Here is a 17,704-nt window from a genome sequence, read left to right as displayed (position 1 = left end):
CAGTTTGTGTTCTGTGGTTCTTCCTGGGCCCGCGCGGAATTATTCTTCTCAACAATTTTTATGCCATAGTAGTAATTTTCTCAATATTTACTCATTTTCATTACATCAATATCTGGCACAGGATCGTTACTGTGAATAATTTTTTCAGTAGTCTTGGCCCATTTGCAAGCTGAGGGTTCTTGTATGTGCATGTGTAGGGGTTTTTGGGGGGCTTCTGTACAGGTCGTGTGTATTAACATCGGGTTGTGTGTATTAACATCGGGTTGTGTGTATTAACACCACGTTGTGTCTGAGTTGAGCTGCACGTGAAGGGGGTTCGGGGTCCGTTATCTCCCTTATCGCCTCTCGCTGGCTCACGTCACATCGGCCTCTATAGATTCCAGAGGGGAACGCGCTGTAAATGCATCCAGTGTTCATCCAGGATCTTCTTCTGCAAAACCGTAGCCTGGCACCTTCATTCCCTCATCAGATCAGCTCTGGTTCTTTGCCTAAATCCAGCCTCACAAGGACTTCCCATTGGAAAACCCAGCTCAACCTTGATCTCTGTTTTCCCCGCCCCCTTTTAAAAGTCGCGGGGTTGGTGTCCCAGCGGAGCTCGGTGTTCGTGGTGTTTCCGCTTCCTGACCTGCAGCACTCATCCTTCCCGGCTCCCTGCACCGCGGTTTTGTTTGGCGCTGCCCCGGGGCCATTGCTTGACCTGTGGAGCTTCTGTTGCAGGACACGCATGGGAACAACCGTCCTTCCGTCTTTGCTCTCACATCCCAGATTTCATTTACAGGACAGGGAGCTATAAATATAAATTATGTAAATGGAGGCTGTTACGCTGCGGATGAAACACGCTGACCCGCAACAGCGGCTTTTCAAATTAGCCTTTCACTGGAACGGGCATGCGAGCTTAACTTGGAAATGTAATATAATAATCTCTCTGTATAACGTATTCACTAGTCCTATTTCTCTGGTCTGGCACGAATATCTGGTGAAAAACTTTGATGAATAAAAGTGTTTTAGTGATTGTTTGATGGCAAACAACGGCTGCACGATACTTCGTGGCCGTTAGAATTCAGGCTGCTAAACCCCATGGAAAAATCCCGTTTTCCAGCAGCGGGAGTCAACGCTGCGTGTTACGAGTTTTACCTTTTCCCTCCTCTTTATTTAAGCCTCTCGAATCTTTGTGGGCTTTGCAGGGTAAGAGCGGGGTGCTGGTGCTTTGTCCTGGGCAGCTTTGCCCCGATCTCTCCTGTTCAGCACCAGATCTGTTGGGCCAGACCTTGGGAATGGTTTGAAATTGAGCTTTGCTGTTCAAAGGAAACAATTACTGAATGCAGAATTTGTGTGTTCCGTTTAGATATTTATAGTTAAGTATCTTAACACCAGTGGGCTCTGCGTGTCTCTGTGATCTTCGCTTTTCTGTGTTCACCAAATCCAGGCCCATTTGCTTCCTATAAAAAATTTATTTAATAAAGTAGAAAAACAAGGAAGCGTTTAAGAGTATCAGGAATGTGCCTCAGTGCTCGCGCACTTGAAAGTAAGACTGTTCGGTTTGGAGCTCTAACAAGAGCCATCTCCTTTGTAAAGAATGCAGATAAGTTTTTTCTTCGGGGGTAACCTGATCTGAGTCTGACAGTGTCGTTAGTTAAGTGCTTCCATCTGGTGCGGGCTCTTGCCCGTACTCATGACCCCTCTCTCTCTCCCCCTTCTCCGCAGCCCCTCTGAGGAAGGCGAAGTTTGTGGAGAGCCCTCGCATCCCCGAGTCCGAGCTGGGCTCCCCGACGCTGCCTGCGGCGCCGAAGCTGGACGTGGACGCGTTCTGCCCCGGTGAGTGGTGCCGCGGCGCCGTCCTTCCGACTGCGGGACCGTCCTTTGTCTGCAGCTCCATTGGAGCCTCCCAGCGAGTTCATTGACTGGGAGTGTTAGTTGTAATCGGGGTGCGTGTTACTGCAGTTGTGTGTGTGTTCCGGGCCGGCCTCGTGCTGCTCTCCCCTCGGACTAGTTTAGAGAAGATAAAAACGATCCCCTAAACATACTACTTGAACTTTAATTGTTAATCCCGAGAGGCTGGAGTGAAGCCATATTTCAGAAATATCAACTAGCACAAAACTAGAGGATCTTGTTTACCCGCATCCAAGAATATATGTATATTTTTTGAATTAACGATAGCTTCGAATTTGTAGTAATTATTCTGAAAAGTAAACATCTTGCCTTGTTGAAACATCAGTAGGAGCGGGTCCTGTCCCTCCCTGGCTTAACCCCGTGTGTGTCAAGCGCTCAGCCCGTGTGTAAATCCCTCGTGCAACGTGTGAACGTCCTTCAGTCTCTATAGAACCGCATCCCCCAGCTCCGCATCCGTTCCCTGTTCTTCCAAACCCAGATGTGCCGACGCGGGGCTGCGGGACCTGCAGCCGGCGCCGCTTGAAGCAGCAGCGTTTCAGTGCTTTCTTCGCTAAATTCTGCAGCTTTTCTCCCTGGGCTTTCCCTGGTTTATGAATCAAAGGGACTTGTGTCCTGCGTGGGTCTTGCATGGGGTAAAAGGATGTCAAGTGTTTTGAAGTGACGTGTAAATAAGTGACGTCTTCCTCTTATATGCACAGCTGCCTTCGGAAAGGTCGTGTTAATAACTGATTCTCTGAGATCGGGGGGTTGTTCTGTACATGGTGAGCGCGTAGGGCACTTGCCATTGGAGGAATTAATTGAATGTTGTCCAAGTTTTGAATGTGGGCTTTTCTTTAGCGTGTTGTGTTTGGAAGAGGAGTTGTCTCAGAGAAAATGAAGCCATCGGGCAGTCCCTGTGCCTGGAAGCGCCTCCCGAGGCCGCGGGTGCTGTGGAAACGCTCCTTCTTTCTCAGGCATTAGGAATTACAATTTTGCTGTTGCAGCCCTTTCTTCTTCTCGCTAAATAGCTTCTCCTGTCATGTTTGTAATTGTTAATAATTATAAACTTCTTATGACTGCATCCACAGAGAATTAGAATTGAATTGTAAACTGGGCTTCAAAAGCATGAGTTCCTCGTCCCGGTGTCCCCGTGCGGCGCGTTGGAGGGGCAGCAGTGGTGCTGGGCCGGGGCTGCGCTCGGGCAACGGGATCCACAGCACTTCTCAGTTCATTCTCTTATTTTACGTTCTGCTTTCCTTTCCTTGCTGGTGGCGTGGACATGAGAAAGGAGAAGCGGAGCTTCCTCCTGCCTCGAAGCGGCATTGAAGAGACGTGAAGCATCGTTAAGGAAAGGAATAAAGGTTCTTTACTCCAAGTGGAGTAAAGGTAGAAGCCTCAGCTCTGGGGTCTCAGGTTGATGAACCGTGGGTGCCAGGGCAGGTCCACCTGCCTGGATTGCTGGTTTTGCTGTGAAAACGGTGATAACACGGAGGTTTTACTGAGTGGAAGGAGCTCAGGAGATGGGACGGTGGAGAAGGCTGGTGGTGGGGAGGGACCCTTGTGTGAAGAGTCACAGGACGGCCGGGTTGGAAGGGACCACTGGAGATCATCTGGTCCAGAAGAAAAGATCTGGACAGCTCATAGGACCCACGGGCTTTGAGCCTGGGTGTGACGTCCATCTCCTGCTGGTGGACGAAGGGGATCCGGGTCCTGCTCCAGACTGCAGCAGATCCTGCAGGCGCTGCAGGCAGTTTTCCAGGGCAATACAGCTCCTTTCCTCTCTCTTAGGCTTGTTGTAACCCTCTCATAAGCGTGCGCGTCCTGTGGAGGATGTAACACGCGGCGTTGGATCCCCAGTGTCTATGGGAATGATGATATGAGCTGAAAGAATCACAAATAAGGCTGAAGCTATATTAGAGCCTTGCAATTGAGTGGAGGTGGAGCGGTTGGTAAAGCGATCCCTAACAAGTAATATAATTAATTATACACTTAAACACAGTTTAAAACACTAAATAGCAATGAGGAGAGAACATTATCTGCTCTGCCTATAGAAATGATGATTTCAGTTTGAGGCGCCTGGAGATGAAGTTTCGCTCAGTGCTCAGCCACGTGTTTCAAGGCTCCGGGCAGCGCTGAGCGCGCTCAGGACGGGGGTCCTGAGCACCCAGCTCCTGATCGCCGGGACGTCTCGCCGAGTGAATCCACTCGACACTGAGCGGGTGGAAAGGAGAGACGGGTGGGCGGTTTGAGGGAAGTTCTGGTAGGAAGAGCACAGTAAAGCTTTGGGATTGATATGTGTTTTTTAAACCATTCTTTGTTTCGCTAAAAAGGCCGTTCCGTTCTGTGAGATGAATCTGTTTAAGCGAAAGCAGAAATTGGCCCACGTTTTATAGTTGTTGCGTCTAAGATGGTGACAATGATGTTGTTTGTGGCTTTGAGAAAGCCGTTTCTGTCCGAGTTCCATTTCTGTGGAAGGTTTTGTGGCCATCCCGAGCTGCTCAGGTTTTGCCCTCGCGGTGTGTGTGGCAGGGCAGTTACTGCGCGTTCTTTGACGTGGCGGTGGCTTCACGAGGAGATTGTCAAGGGACTGGATCCATCCTCCCGTCCCTTTTCCTGTAGATGCTGGTTGGTAGCGACGTTTGCATCTTCCTCCCTGTCAGCCTTTGTAGGACAGCAGGACAACCCGGGATAGATTCATAGAATCATTTCGGTTGGAACAGACCCTGAGGATCATTGAGTCCAACCAGAACCCGACTGAGACGCCATGGCCATCGTCGCTGTTCTGGTGCGATAACGTGGAACAGCAGGAGTTGACTTCAAACCTCTGCTCTTCGGCTGTTAAACCTTCTCTGTAATGTTCTGGGGATTCACAGTGTAATGTGCGATATGTGTTTCTCCAGGTCCATCACAGCTCACTCCTCGGGCCCGGCGACGCTGCTCGTGTAGCGAGGCCTGTCCTGGCGTCTTGGTTCCGCTCAGTTCTGTGTCACCAGAGCGTCTTTCTCTGAACCGCTTTTCGCTTGTAGCGTGGTAACTGAAACATATTTTGACTTGTGAGTGCTCAGGAAACCTCCTGGAAGCAGCCTGAGATGGATGATGCTTTCAGGTGATCGCCTTTTGTCTTAGACCAGTGTATGCGGTTGCATTTTGCGTGATTTATGGCCTCGCCATTCCGTTTCAAAGGCTAAGTGCGTTATGACGTTATCTTTCATTTGATTAAATTCTTCTTCAGAAATGTTGGGGCACAAATCTGAAGCGTCTGGTCAGGGGATGATGCTTGTTCTGCGTTAGGCTGGCAGGCGTCTGTTTCCATCCCTAATCGAGTTTGGCACCGCTGTGGACGGCCTTTCCGTCACAGCGTCCTTTATGTTCAGCTTATCGCTCCTTTTTCTTGTTCTTTGGTTAGAGAATCGTTGAGCTTGACATGTGCTTGCTGCCGCTTCTTTCTTCTCATCATGTACAACATGTATTTTTCATTTTACACAAACTACACGCTTCACTTAAACACAACAAAACATTCCTCAGGTGTTAAAAACGCCCTTTGACGGGGAATGCGCGGAACAGCATCGCACTGTGAGTTTTCAGGGTGAAATATAGGCAATGAGCCAAAAACCAACCCCACAAAAGCCCAAACGAATTCAGCCAGCAGGACCCCTGTCCAACCTCCGTCACGCCGGACGGGGCTGAATGGGGAGGGAGGCAGAGGAGCAACCAAACCGGCCACGGCCTGACGGGCGCTCTGACTTGGATCTTGTGGCTGTCCCGGCATTATCAAGCCCACTGACCTGAAGGGAATGGGAAATCGTTGTGATCGGCCCTAATTGCAGACGAGTGATGGCAGTCGGGTACGGTGGTTGCTATGGAAGCGATTGACTTCTCTCCCGCTTCTCTTGGGAGGTCAGTGCTGGTTCCTTCTGCTGTATCGAGGGGTGGAAACGGCTTTGGAGTGAATTCCTGCGTCAGCTGTCCAGACTTAACCCTTGAAAGGAAAACAAAAAAACCTGCACCGTAATCTGAAATTCTGCTTCCGTGAGGGTGCTCTTAGACTTCGGGACGTGTCTCTCTGGTTGGGATTGGCCATAAAGCACTTGCCGTTAGGTGTAGTTGGGTTTGCTGCAAACTGCAGGTGTCTGGATTTAGAGTTTAGTGTTTATTGAACCTTTTTGTCAAACGAGAGGCGCTCGGGAGAAGAACTGAAGGTAACAGGAATTCCACGTGCTTTAACTGCTGAGTCATTTCAGATCACGTCGTGTTCCTGAAGTTCCCTGACGTGATCTATTAGCCAGCAACTTCCCTTTGCAACCCACGTCTGAATTTGGTCCGTCGGCCGGGGGGAGCGGGGAAGGAGAGAAGAGGCTTCAGATGATCCAGATGCTGCTGCTGTGGAAAACTGCCCAACTTGAAGTGTTTTTGTTGCTGCCAAGACACATGGCCCAGATGGGCCCTGGAGCGCAGTTCACATCAGATCCTGAGCAGCAGAACTTCCCGCAGTTTAGCACCTTTGGCTGCTCATCCGTGTCATCAGCAAACTTGCTGATAGTCCCTCTATTTGCTCGTCCAAATCATTGATGAATATATTGAACAGTCCCGGCCCAGCACTGCCCCTGGGGCACTGCACTGATCCAGGCCTCAGCTGACTCTGCCCATTGACCACGGCTCTCTGGCTTCTTCCCTTCACCAGTTCAGTCACCTCACTCCCCGCTCATCCAGCCGCACTCCCTCAGTTCAGTGTGAGGATGCTGTGCAGACTGTGTCAATGCCTCACTCAAGCCAAGGGAGATCACGTCCACTGCTCTGCCATCATCCATCCATCTTATGTCCTCATAACAGTCAATGAGGTTGGTCAAGCACGACTCCCCTTGGTGAAGCCACGCTGACTGCCCCTAATGACCCTCTTCTCCCTGATACGCCTTGAGATGGCCCCAAGGAGAAGTCGTTCCATCGGTTTCCCAGGGGTGGAGGTGAGGGTGACCGGTCTAGAGTTCCCCGGCTCCTCCTTCCTGCCCTTGTTGAAGCCTGCAGTGCCATTTGCTGTCCTCCAGCCCTCGGGCACCGCTCCCGTTTCCCAACACTTGGCAAAGATGATGGAGAGCGGTCCAGCCATGACCTCAGCCAGCTCCCTCAGCACCCGCGGGTGCATCCCATCCGGACCCATGGATTTATGGTGTCCAGATTGCCCGACTGCTCCCTAACCCAGTCCTCATCAGCCCAGGCAAACTCCTCCACTGTCCTGCCCTCCTCTGGGGCCTAATGGATCCGTAAAACAAAATTACCCATTAGTGATGGGACACAGACACGCTCATAATGAAATATGAGTCACCGTATCATTCCCCAGACTCACTGGACTGGGGACAGATAACTTAGAATTTCAGTCTAAAGCAAATGCAGTTCTGGCTTAGATAACAGGACGTTGACTGATCTCTAGCCTAACGTATTTTGCGAAGGTACAAAGTATCCTGTCTCGGACCAAGAAATCATTCATCTGGAGAAGCTGGAATGGAATTTTTTTTGCCCTGCAGGTAACAGGTAACAAATCTGTCTCCGTGCTCGCCTTCTGCTTAACCTCTTTTGGACTATTTATTATGCTGGGTCATCAAAGGCATCTGCTGCCAGAGTCGTCCTGCCGAATTCTTCAGCCGTTTCTCCAGCTCCAGGGTCTGGATTTACTGCTGACAGAGGAGGTGGAATGTGCCTTTTGAACTCGCAGCGGTGCGTTTGGCGCTGAGCGCACTGGTGTGTCTCTGTGTCTTCACGAAGGAGCTCCGGCCTGTGCTTGCATCTTACAGTTATAAATTGGAGCCCAAACCAAGTCACTGTCCCCAGAGCTTAATTTCTTTGGGAGAAAGACCTTTGGATAACTCCGCTTTGGGGAGGACGCTACCCGTCCAGTTAGAGTCTGGAAATCATTTCAGCTCTTGCTCATCAGGTGGTAATTCTTCAGTCTTCCACCTCAGTCCTGGAGCTGTTGGTTTCTGTTAGGGGTTCTTTAGGCTCAGTTTAATCTGAGGTTAGTCTTTGCTTAGGTTTATGCCTGTCCTAAGTGGAAATACCGGGATGCTGAGGCAAGAAGAGACCAAAGGATGGTCGCCGGGGTCTTTGCCGCGATTGTGCCCATTTGCCTTCCCTTTCTCCTTCTGGCGCAGCTGTTCGTTCCCAAATGCGTTGCAGTCTGGAGAAGGGGTCGGTCACTCAGCTTCCTTTTTTCCTCTAATACTTTGAGATACTGTGATTTTGTTTGGACTCTTTAGGGAGACAAACCCTCAATACTGATTTCACCAGCTCAAACAGCAGCCGGAGGGGCAGTTGCATCTGTAGAAAACCACTCCTTTCTCTTCTAAGCCCGGTTTCCGTGTCTTAACGTGTACGTGAGGCCAATGGATGCTTTGTTTTCCCTTTTTTGTCCTGTGCAAAAAGCACTGGAACGTCACTGATGCTATGGAGAGCTTCTCATAGGTGAAAATATGCAAGCACACCATTGCTCCTGCTCTCCATCAGTTGCCTTGACTTCCTCGCCCTGCTCACACCGCAGCACAAGCGCCTCTTTATTCTCACCCAGCCCGAGCGTCGCTCCCTCGCTGTCGTTTGGTGTGACCATCGGTATTTGCTCCCCCCGTCCTGTCTGTGGTTTCTGGGGGGCAGCGCAGCTGCCCTTGGCCGCTGAAGAAAGGAGGTGGATTTGCTCGTAACCTCCTGCAACACAGTCCGTTTATACGGCGGAATTTGCGACATTTATGTCACTAGTTCTTTGACCTCCTAATCGCTTGAAAAGTCGTTACTTTGGATCCAAACACGACAACTCTGTCCGGCTGCCAGGGCGGCCGGAAAGCCTGGAAAGTTCTCCGTTGTATTCCTGGTCGCCTCCAGAGCCGCCTGCAGCAGTTGTACGGAAGGCTGTGTGAGTACTGGGAGTGCTGGGGTTCCCGCTCAATGCCGCGTTACCCGGGGGTATTTCAGTTGGTGGTTGCATTAAGATCACACCCGGTCCTTTTGCACCTGATGGTGTGAACACACTGTCTCAGCTTCACGGGATTCTTTTATATATATGAATTCATTTATGACATGGAATCATGCGGTAATGCTGCATGCTTGATGTTCTAATAACTGGTAAGGAGATTATTGCATCTGTGGACTAATTTTTATATCAAAGTGGTACTTTGATGTTTTCCTTGGGTATCTAATGGCAGTAGGTTTTAGGAATTGCTGTCGATGAGGTAGATAGAAAGGTCATCGTTTAGTCAGATTTGCTGTTAACAGCATTATCCCGAGGCTGTGCCAATAGATTCAGATGTAGGAACGACGAGTGTGTGATGAGCCAGCTGCTGCTTTTCGTGTCCTCCCGACTCTGAGCGTGACCCGGAAAGCGTGTTGGAGAGGGTTGTGTCAGGTTTCTGGGGTGAAAACTGGCGAGAAGGAGAGCAGGGAACGTGGCGGGTTTTGGGAAGTGTTCGCTGAAGTGAAGCGGTTTGTTGGCCACGATGTGACGCGCCCAGCGTAGCAGAATACATGTGCAAAATGCTCTTTCAGCACCATTAAGACTGCAGGCTCCAATTTACCATTCCCAGCGTTCTTCTGCTCTGATAGATAAAACACCAGGTAACCCAACACGTGTAGTATTTTCATCTGAAACAACACCCTGTTTCACATCTCTGTGGGAGCTGTTATTAGTTATTTTGTGTAGTCTTTAGGCTACTATTCTTTTTCACCTTTAGAAGATACGTCTATGTGTAGCTCGTTACAAAGAAATCTGAGTGTCTTCCTTTCAAGTCCCTGTGTGCTCGCAGTGCGCACGGGCGCTGCTCGCTCACGTTGTTCTTACCATAAAACAGTTTAAGAAACCCCTGTGCAGCTTGGACGAGTCACCTCTCCTTCCAGGCAGGGTACGGCCTGTGGGCTCCCTGCTCTCATCTCCACGGCTTTTTATTTATGTCATTAGAAACAAGCAGTTCACTGAGCGCGCTTGTGCTCCGCGGGCTTACCTGCCATGGGCGTCCTTGCACCGGCGCAAACATCCCCTCAGTCTCTTCTGCTTTCGAAACGCTGGCTCCAGGTTTGGAACAACCGCCTTGACATCAGCACAACAAACTCCAAGCGGGGAAGGCGCGTTGGGATCTCCGGATCCGCTGGTGCGTGCGCAGCGCTGGGCGGTTTGGCACTGCTTGGTCAGGTATTTCATGTATCTGGCTGTACTTTGAGCTGCTGTAGTGGGTTGCAGCTGTAATGTCGAGATACCTGAATGTATCTCAGGCAGGTTCTTGTGTCGGCGCTGTGCTCGGGGCTCCCGGTGGGCCGGGGGTGCCGAACGCGCTGACCTGTGTGGAAAATTCGGCAGCGGCAGCAACTGGATAGGGGGAAAAGTAAAAATGTGTGCCCTCGCATTGAACTCGGAAAATGTGAGACCTTCCTGCCAGCTTTGGAAGGCGTTACAGCTTCTGTCCATAACGCCCCTTCACACGCACCCCGGAGCCGTTCTGTCTCTTCTTTGACACTTGATTAAATGACTGCGCTTTCTTCTAAAGACCTAAAAACAAGGGAGGGAATAGTCCAGCGCAATAGCGTTAGGCTTCCGTTATCTGCCCTTTGAAAGCTTGTTTTAATAAAAGAATTGATAGTTCTACGCTAAATGCGATGTTCTGGAGCTGTCGGTACCTTGGGCCGTGAGCAGCATCTCGCAGGTGAATCAGGGCTGTTGTCACATCCAACAGTCATTATCCTCTTTATCTTCGATGCTCCTGCAGAGTGACCTGCGATAAGCCCATAGTTGTATTTACTTTACAGGTGAGAAACACCTTTGTGGCTCTTGGAGATGCTTGAGGGGAGGTTTGAGGGCGAGGTTAAGCCTCCAAGGGGCAGGTTGTTCCGCTTGATGTAGGAGCCGTTCCTAATGCTGAACCAAATGCTCAATAAACTTTAAAGAGTTACTAACGGAGCCGTATCTTAGATATGGGTATCTAGCATCAATTCTGAAAGTCTGCTTTTAAAAAAATAGCCTCGGAAATAAGTGTCTATATAGTTTTCATGTAACTACAGGTGTCTGCTCCGGATCTGACTCCCGGAGCCAGGATGTGCCCCAGGTTGAACGTGGATGGTCAGCAGCTCAGAAAATGGGGCCACCCATCTCAATTTGTCTCTATCTTAAGTCTGTCCTGTTGACACCAGCATTGTCTGCCGCAGCACAAGAGGGTGCGGTAGCTCAGACAGCTCCTGTTGCCATACCGCATGATCCGTTTCCCCGCGGCCGGCGCCGGGTGAGGCCGCCCCAGGCGCCCGGCTGCTGGGGCTGATGGTGCTCGCGGATGCAGACGCGGTTGTGTGTGAGGTGCTGGGGGTTTGTAATTTGCAGTAGTACAGGTGAGACACCAAGAATCACTCTGAGCTTCCGTGAGATGCACATCCGGAGTTTCAGTGGGAATTTCTGGAAGCAGCTGCTCTTTACGTGTCCCAGATTTTGTGATTTGTGCCTTTCGGTTACAGTGATCAAAAAACAATATTGGAAGGAACCTGTTTTGGCTGTGGCTTCGGCTGAGTGCTGGAGCACCCGAGCCAGCACAGCGCTGGGAAATGGAGATCGGCTCTTTTCCAGATTGTACATTATCAGATGAATAATTAACTCTAGTCTAATTTCAAATCCTAATTAGTTTCCAACAACTGCATGAAACACAGAGTTGCTTCAGCATAACGCGGAAAGAACTTGACCTTCAGGCGTTAATAGTCCTGCTGAACAGGGAAGAACTTGACTTTGAGAACCCCACTTGCCTTCATGATGCTGAGTCGAAAACCTCCACAAATCTTTGTTATAAAATGAAGAAGACAGGGAAACGCCGGTACACACGTGTGGCCTTTTTCCAGGGCGCATCGCTAGCGGGGAGCTCGTCGCTGCTGGTTTTCCCGCAGATGGTGGAACAAGTAAAGAACAATTTGTCTGGGATGTTGGTTTTGACCTGTTTCATGGAGTCGATGGGGAACCGGCAGGTGGACGTCGCAGGTGGACTCCGCAGGCACGCGTGGTGTCTGGAGGGCAGCGCTTCTGTCCTACTTCCCTGAAAATAAGCCCTAGCATGATTTTTCAGGGTTTTTGAGGGTGCAGTTCTTCAGCTGAGGGGTCTATCTTGAAATCAAACATAGTAACATACCAGTTGAGGGGGGACAGTCGAGGACATCTCCTCTCTTTGGGGTTGCATGATGGGTTAGAAGAACTGTACTGATAACATACACCAGGATCTGGACAATATATTGTAGTATTTTAATTTTTTTTAACTTCTTAATAATTAGTTACATTCATAACTGCTTTTATGACCCATATTGACAGCTGGAGCGATGCACAACTTAAAATGAATGACCAGCAAGCAACATTAAACTAGAATAACACTAATAACCTGAAGGCCAGAGCATGGCAGCGGTGTTCTGTTGGTAATCGCTGAGCAGCAGCCGAGGTGAACAGCTCCTGTCTGAATTTGTTTTGCTTTTGTGCTGTGCAGGTGACGCTGAGCAGGAGCTGGGGCCCCCGCCCTCCGTCGATGAGGCAGCGAATACACTCATGACTCGCCTGGGCTTCCTCCTGGGAGAGAAAGTCACGGAGGTTCAGCCAGGGCCGCAGTTCAGCATGGAGGTGCAGGACGAGAACCAGGTACCGCCCCAGACCCTCCTACAGCCACAACCGCGCGAGTTGTCACATACCGCGGGAATTCAATGACATAGAACAAGGGCAAGTGTAGAGTCTTGTGTCTGGGCAGGCACAGCCCCAGGTTCCAGTGTAAGTTGGGGAATGAGCTGTTAGAGAGCAGCGTAGGGGAAAGGGACCTGGGGGTCCTGGGGCCAGCAGGGTGACCATGAGCCAGCACTGGGCCCTTGTGGCCAGGAAGCCAATGGGACCTGGGGTGGGTTTAGAAGGGGGTGGTCAGTAGGTCAGAGAGGTTCTCCTGCCCCTCTGCTCTGCCCTGGGGAGACCACACCTGGAATCTTGTGTCCAGCTGTGGCCCCTCAGTTCCAGCAGGACAGGGAACTGCTGCAGAGAGTCCAGCGCAGCCACCAAGATGCTGCAGGGAGTGGAGCATCTCCCGTGTGAGGAAAGGCTGAGGGAGCTGGGGCTCTGGAGCTGGACAAGAGGACACTGAGGGGTGACTCATTCATGTTTACAGATATCTAAAGGGTGAGTATCAGGAGGATGGAGCCAGGCTCTTCTGATGACAACCAGTGATAGGACAAGGGTCAATGGGTGCAAACTGGAACACAGGAGGTTCCACTTCAATTTGAGAAGAACCTTGTTGGGGGTGAGGGTGTCAGAGCCTGGCCCAGGCTGCCCAGGGGGGTTGTGGAGTCTCCTTCTGTGCAGACATTCCAACCCGCCTGGACACCTTCCTGTGTAACCTCATCTGGGTGTTCCTGCTCCATGGGGTATTGCACTGGATGAGCTTTCCAGGGCCCTTCAACCCCTGACACTCTGGGATTCTGTGTGAGAGAGCGGTTATTTGCTAATTATACGGCAGCCAAGTGTCTCATAACAGCAAAATGATTGTTATGAGGTAGAAGGTTGTATCTCCTCGTTAAGCGGTGAATCATCGTTAGAGCGCAGCAGGACGTGGTTTGGGGATCAGCTGCCGCCTCGTGAAACAGCTTCTGTTGGTTTTGCGTTGCTGCGAGTGTTGTCGGGAGTGGGCAGCGTTTCTAATCAGATTATAGCGACCAAAATAATCTGTGCCTGATGGCATCGTCCGTGCAATATTTCCAAAGTGCCGTGTTACATAAAGGCTCAGGGTTTCTCCAGGAGGGAGAGGTGAGTACTAATAGCCTGATTTTACACATAGTCACAGCTTTAGCTCGTGTTTGTCAAACAAGGTGATTTCACGCCTGAGAACAGATGTGGAAAGCAGCTCATATAACCTTGATTGTGCTGGAGTTTGTCACATCCCCTCTGGCTGGCTGAGAGGCAAAAGAGCAGAAAGCTCAGGGACATGATGTAGATTTTCTGCGAGCTGCCTGAATTTCTTCCTCCTTCCCTGAAACTGGCCAATGCACCCACGTCCCAAACGAAACTGGGAGACACTTGGTTTGGTTTGGTTTTGCTTGACAGATGGACAAGCCAGGAGAGCAGGAAACTCAGAACCCCGCCTGCCATGCTCTGCTCTTAACGGAGTCGCCGTGTGACTCCGCACGAGGCACCGAGCGTTCAGCGCAGATAATTCAGAGGAGCTGCCTTAATGTCCCCAATTCCTTAAGCAAGGAGCAGCGGTGCGGGGGCTGGGCCGGGAGGGCTGCGGCGTTCGGCTGCAGGAGAAGCTCCGCGAGACCCCAGTGCACCTTTCCAGCCTTAAAAGAGATGGGACTGAGTTCTGGGCAGGGCCTGTTGGAACAGGACAAGCGCTGAGCCAAGGGGGTTTTCATCTGCCACATGGCCTGAAGTAGAGAGCCAAGATTTGAGGTCTTATAAAGTTTTTGCCTTTAACACATTCATTAAGCTTTTAAAGCTTTCATTCAAGTTTTTAGCTGAGTTGTGGTGGATTTGAAACGTACTTTAATATATACATTGTGCTAGAAAATGGGCTTTTAACAGACACCTGTTTGAACTGAGTGCTTCAAAGCCAAGCAGAGCTTCCCGCTATAAATGGTTCCTTTTGTTGTTGCCTTTTGACAAAAATTAAAATCCCATCTTTTCTCCAAAGCAAAAGATGTCTTTGGAGAATAAATAAAAGGAAAATCTAAAGAGAAACAGCAGAGAGTTGTCCTCTAAAATAGATGGATATCTTGGGCCCTGTGCTCATTTCTGCATGAGAAGGTTTTCGGTGGCCTTTGAATGCTGTTCACGCGCCGGCGAAGATAAAGAGCGGCCGCTTCCTCAATTACTGAGTTAATTTTTGTCTGTCTTTGTGAGCAGCCCGTGCTGCCAGCGCCTGCCGGGGCCGCGCAGCGCATCCTGCTCTGAGCTTCAGCCGGGGCCGCGCAGCGCATCCTGCTCTGAGCTTCAGCCGGGGCCGCGCAGCGCATCCTGCTCTGAGCTTCAGCCGGGGCTGCGCAGCGCATCCTGCTCTGAGCTTCAGCCGGGGCTGCGCAGCGCATCCTGCTCTGAGCTTCAGCCGGGGCCGCGGAGCACTGCAGCACCTCATCCTGCTCTGAGCTTCAGCCGGGGCCGCGGTGCCCAGGGCGTATTCCCGGTCTGCATTGGGCCCATTGCCTTTCAGTCAGCCGCCTGGTTTTGAATATGTCAAAGGACATATTCTCTAATCCCGATCGCTGTGGAGTTGCGTGTTCTGGGGGCTGTCTCCATAATCACTCTTTCCGGAATGAGAGATCGCAAAGAACAAATCCTTTTTCTCCTCCGTTTGGGAAACCAGTATTTAACGGTAGCGGCTGCCGGAGCAGCACAAAGGACAATGGGACTGGGGCAGAGCAGCCTCGTCTTTCAGAGCGGAGTGAAAATGTGACACACGAAACAGCAGCGCTGGTAATACAGAACGCTCTGTCAGTGGAAAGTTATATTTAAACCTTGCACAGAGGAACATTTTTCTATATCAATACACAAATAAAACATGTCAATCAATGCCAGGTGATATACCGTGTTATTAGTAATTCCCTGTTGCAAGTAGCTTGTACTTAAGGAGCCGCATTGATAACGCTGCAAAGAGCTTACAAGAAGATCACTTTTGGCATTTAATGGAACAACGGTGTTATCGGCTGGAGGGAGGACAAGTGTGCCGCTCTTGCGCTGGATTTTACCTCTGTAATTAATTTAAGACGCCGGTACGGAAGCAAAGGTGTGGAGCGCAGGAGGGGCTCCCGTTTGCTCCAGCACCGGGATGGTTGCGCTTGAGTCAGGGTTTTACAAGCCCCTTGGGTTGCCTGGGACAAATTAGATCTTTGTCCAGTAGCTACACATGGGATCTGCCTTCTAATTTAGGAACCAGTCAATCTTCACGTGTTCTACTTCCAGAACTCTGTCCCAGGCAGTTTTTTTTAGCTTCAAGAAGAAAATGAATTTGATGTCAAACGTGTTGTAATCGGGTGGGGAGCGCACATCTGGGAGGGGGAGCACATCTGGGAGGGGCAGCACATCTGGCTGGGGAAGGGCTGTCTCGTATCTAGATAAGGGTTTGGAGCTTCCTCTTTGCGAGGGTGTAAAACCGCTGTTGTTTTCCTTGAATGGAGGAAACATGTACAGCGCCAGATAGAAAACTGCAGCCCGCGGGGGTTCCTGAGCACACAGACCCAGAGGTCTCAGGAGGGTTTCGGGATCCGATGCCTTTGCCGTAGGTGAAGGTGGGATCGCTCACCACCCTGGAGATCTCTGCTCCAAAAGAGGCACCGAGTTCACATCACTGCATCCAAATGTCCGCTTATTTGTGCTTTTTTGAACATTTTAACATTGAACAGTTTAACATTATTTGAATTCATAAGAAAGTATGGAATCAGGCTTTCCGTAAATACCACTTTAGTTAGATTTTCCATTTCCTATTTAACGTGGAAGCTGGAGTCGGTAAGGAACGAGGCAGCAAACAGCCCCGGTAGCTCTGCGCTGTCCGCGGGGCGGCACGGCCGCTTCCGCTTGGAACGCCGAACGGCTTCTCAGCGTCCCCCCCGCAGCGACCCCCCAGGCTCCAGAGACGCGTTTCCCCGCGCTGAGCGCTGTCGTTGGTGTTTTGCAGAGCTCGGCCGTGACGCAGCGCATCAGCCCCTGCTCCACACTGACCAGCAGCACGGCCTCGCCGCCCGCCAGCAGCCCCTGCTCCACGCTGCCGCCCGCCGCCGCCGGCGTCGCCGCCAAGGATGGCACCTATGGCGCCGTCACCAGCCCCACCTCCACGCTGGAGAGCCGGGACAGCGGCATCATCGGTGAGCTCCTGCTCCTTCTCCTCCTTCCTTCTCCTCCTTCCTTCTCCTCCTTCCTTCTCCTCCTTCCTTCTCCTCCTTCCTTCTCCTCCTTCTCCTCCTCGCTCGTCATCAAATGCATTGGTTTAACGAATCTTATTTTAGATCGTATACGCGTGTTTGCTAACTAACGGGATGGTTTTGCGTTATTCACGTTAATAGTGCGGTGACCAAGGTGAATTGGACCCCTCTGTAGAATCATAGTATCACAGTATCACAGGATCGTATCATAGGATCGTTTGGGTTGGAAAAGACCAATCTAAAAGACCTTTTAGATTGGATATTAGGAAATCCTACTGGGAAGGGCTGTGGGGCATTGGAACAGGCTGCCCCGGGCAGTGCTGGAGTCACTAGCCCTGGAGGGCTGGACAGACGGACATGAGGTTCTCAGGACAGAGGGCAGTGCCAGGGGCGGGTTATGGTTGGACTCCACGAGCTTGAGAGGCTCTTCCAACTGAAGTGATTTCTTCTCCTTCTCCTCCTCCTTCTTTCTTCTTCTTCTTTTTCTCCTCTCTTCTCTCTCTTCTCTCTCTTCTCTCTCTTCTCTCTCTTCTCTCTCTTCTCTCTCTTCTCTCTCTTCTCTCTCTTCTCTCTCTTCTCTCTCTTCATCCTTGAGTCCAACCATCAACCCAACACAGCCAAGTCCCTAAAGAACCATCTTCCATTTGTCACAGGTAAAACAATATTTTGAGCAGCTTCATGTGGTACCTCAACAGAGTAACTCTTGGAGATTTGTCAGAACTACTCACATACTTTAATTCTATTTTTATGTGTAGAAAAAGAGTAAACATTTCCCTCGGTATTTTAAGTTTCCTGAGTCATGGTCCCTCCTGCTGCTCCCTAATAAGTGATTGGAATTATTGGCTCATTAGCTCCAGGAAGGTGTATTTTTAGAATAGGCAGCTCCAATGCATTTGTTGTTCATCTTGACAGAACTGATGGATATGTTCTTGCTTAGCATATAGTGGTTTTATACAGG

At 50.5% G+C, this 17,704-nt stretch overlaps 1 protein-coding gene across 3 annotated transcripts in view; it reads left to right on the top strand.

The window, feature by feature from the left end:
- TANC2 (tetratricopeptide repeat, ankyrin repeat and coiled-coil containing 2) overlaps window positions 1-17,704 on the top strand; it is a gene marked incomplete at both ends in the record, with an annotated part of 87,965 nt that overhangs the window by 27,204 nt on the left and 43,057 nt on the right. For 2 of the 3 annotated variants that reach the window (XM_080359950.1, XM_080359949.1), the window contains 2 exons: window positions 12,345-12,493; window positions 16,503-16,689. In XM_080359950.1, the coding sequence (XP_080216076.1) occupies window positions 12,345-12,493; window positions 16,503-16,689 (336 nt within the window). Of the gene's footprint in view, window positions 1-1,704; window positions 1,816-12,344; window positions 12,494-16,502; window positions 16,690-17,704 lie in introns of all 3 variants that reach the window. The other variant, XM_080359948.1, reaches the window with a different exon arrangement.

This window comes from Nesoenas mayeri, assembly GCF_963082525.1.
Source record: "Nesoenas mayeri genome assembly, chromosome: 26".
NCBI lineage: Eukaryota > Metazoa > Chordata > Aves > Columbiformes > Columbidae > Nesoenas > Nesoenas mayeri.
Note: the sequence above shows the minus strand (reverse complement) of the source record. Positions and strands in the feature narration are given on the sequence as shown.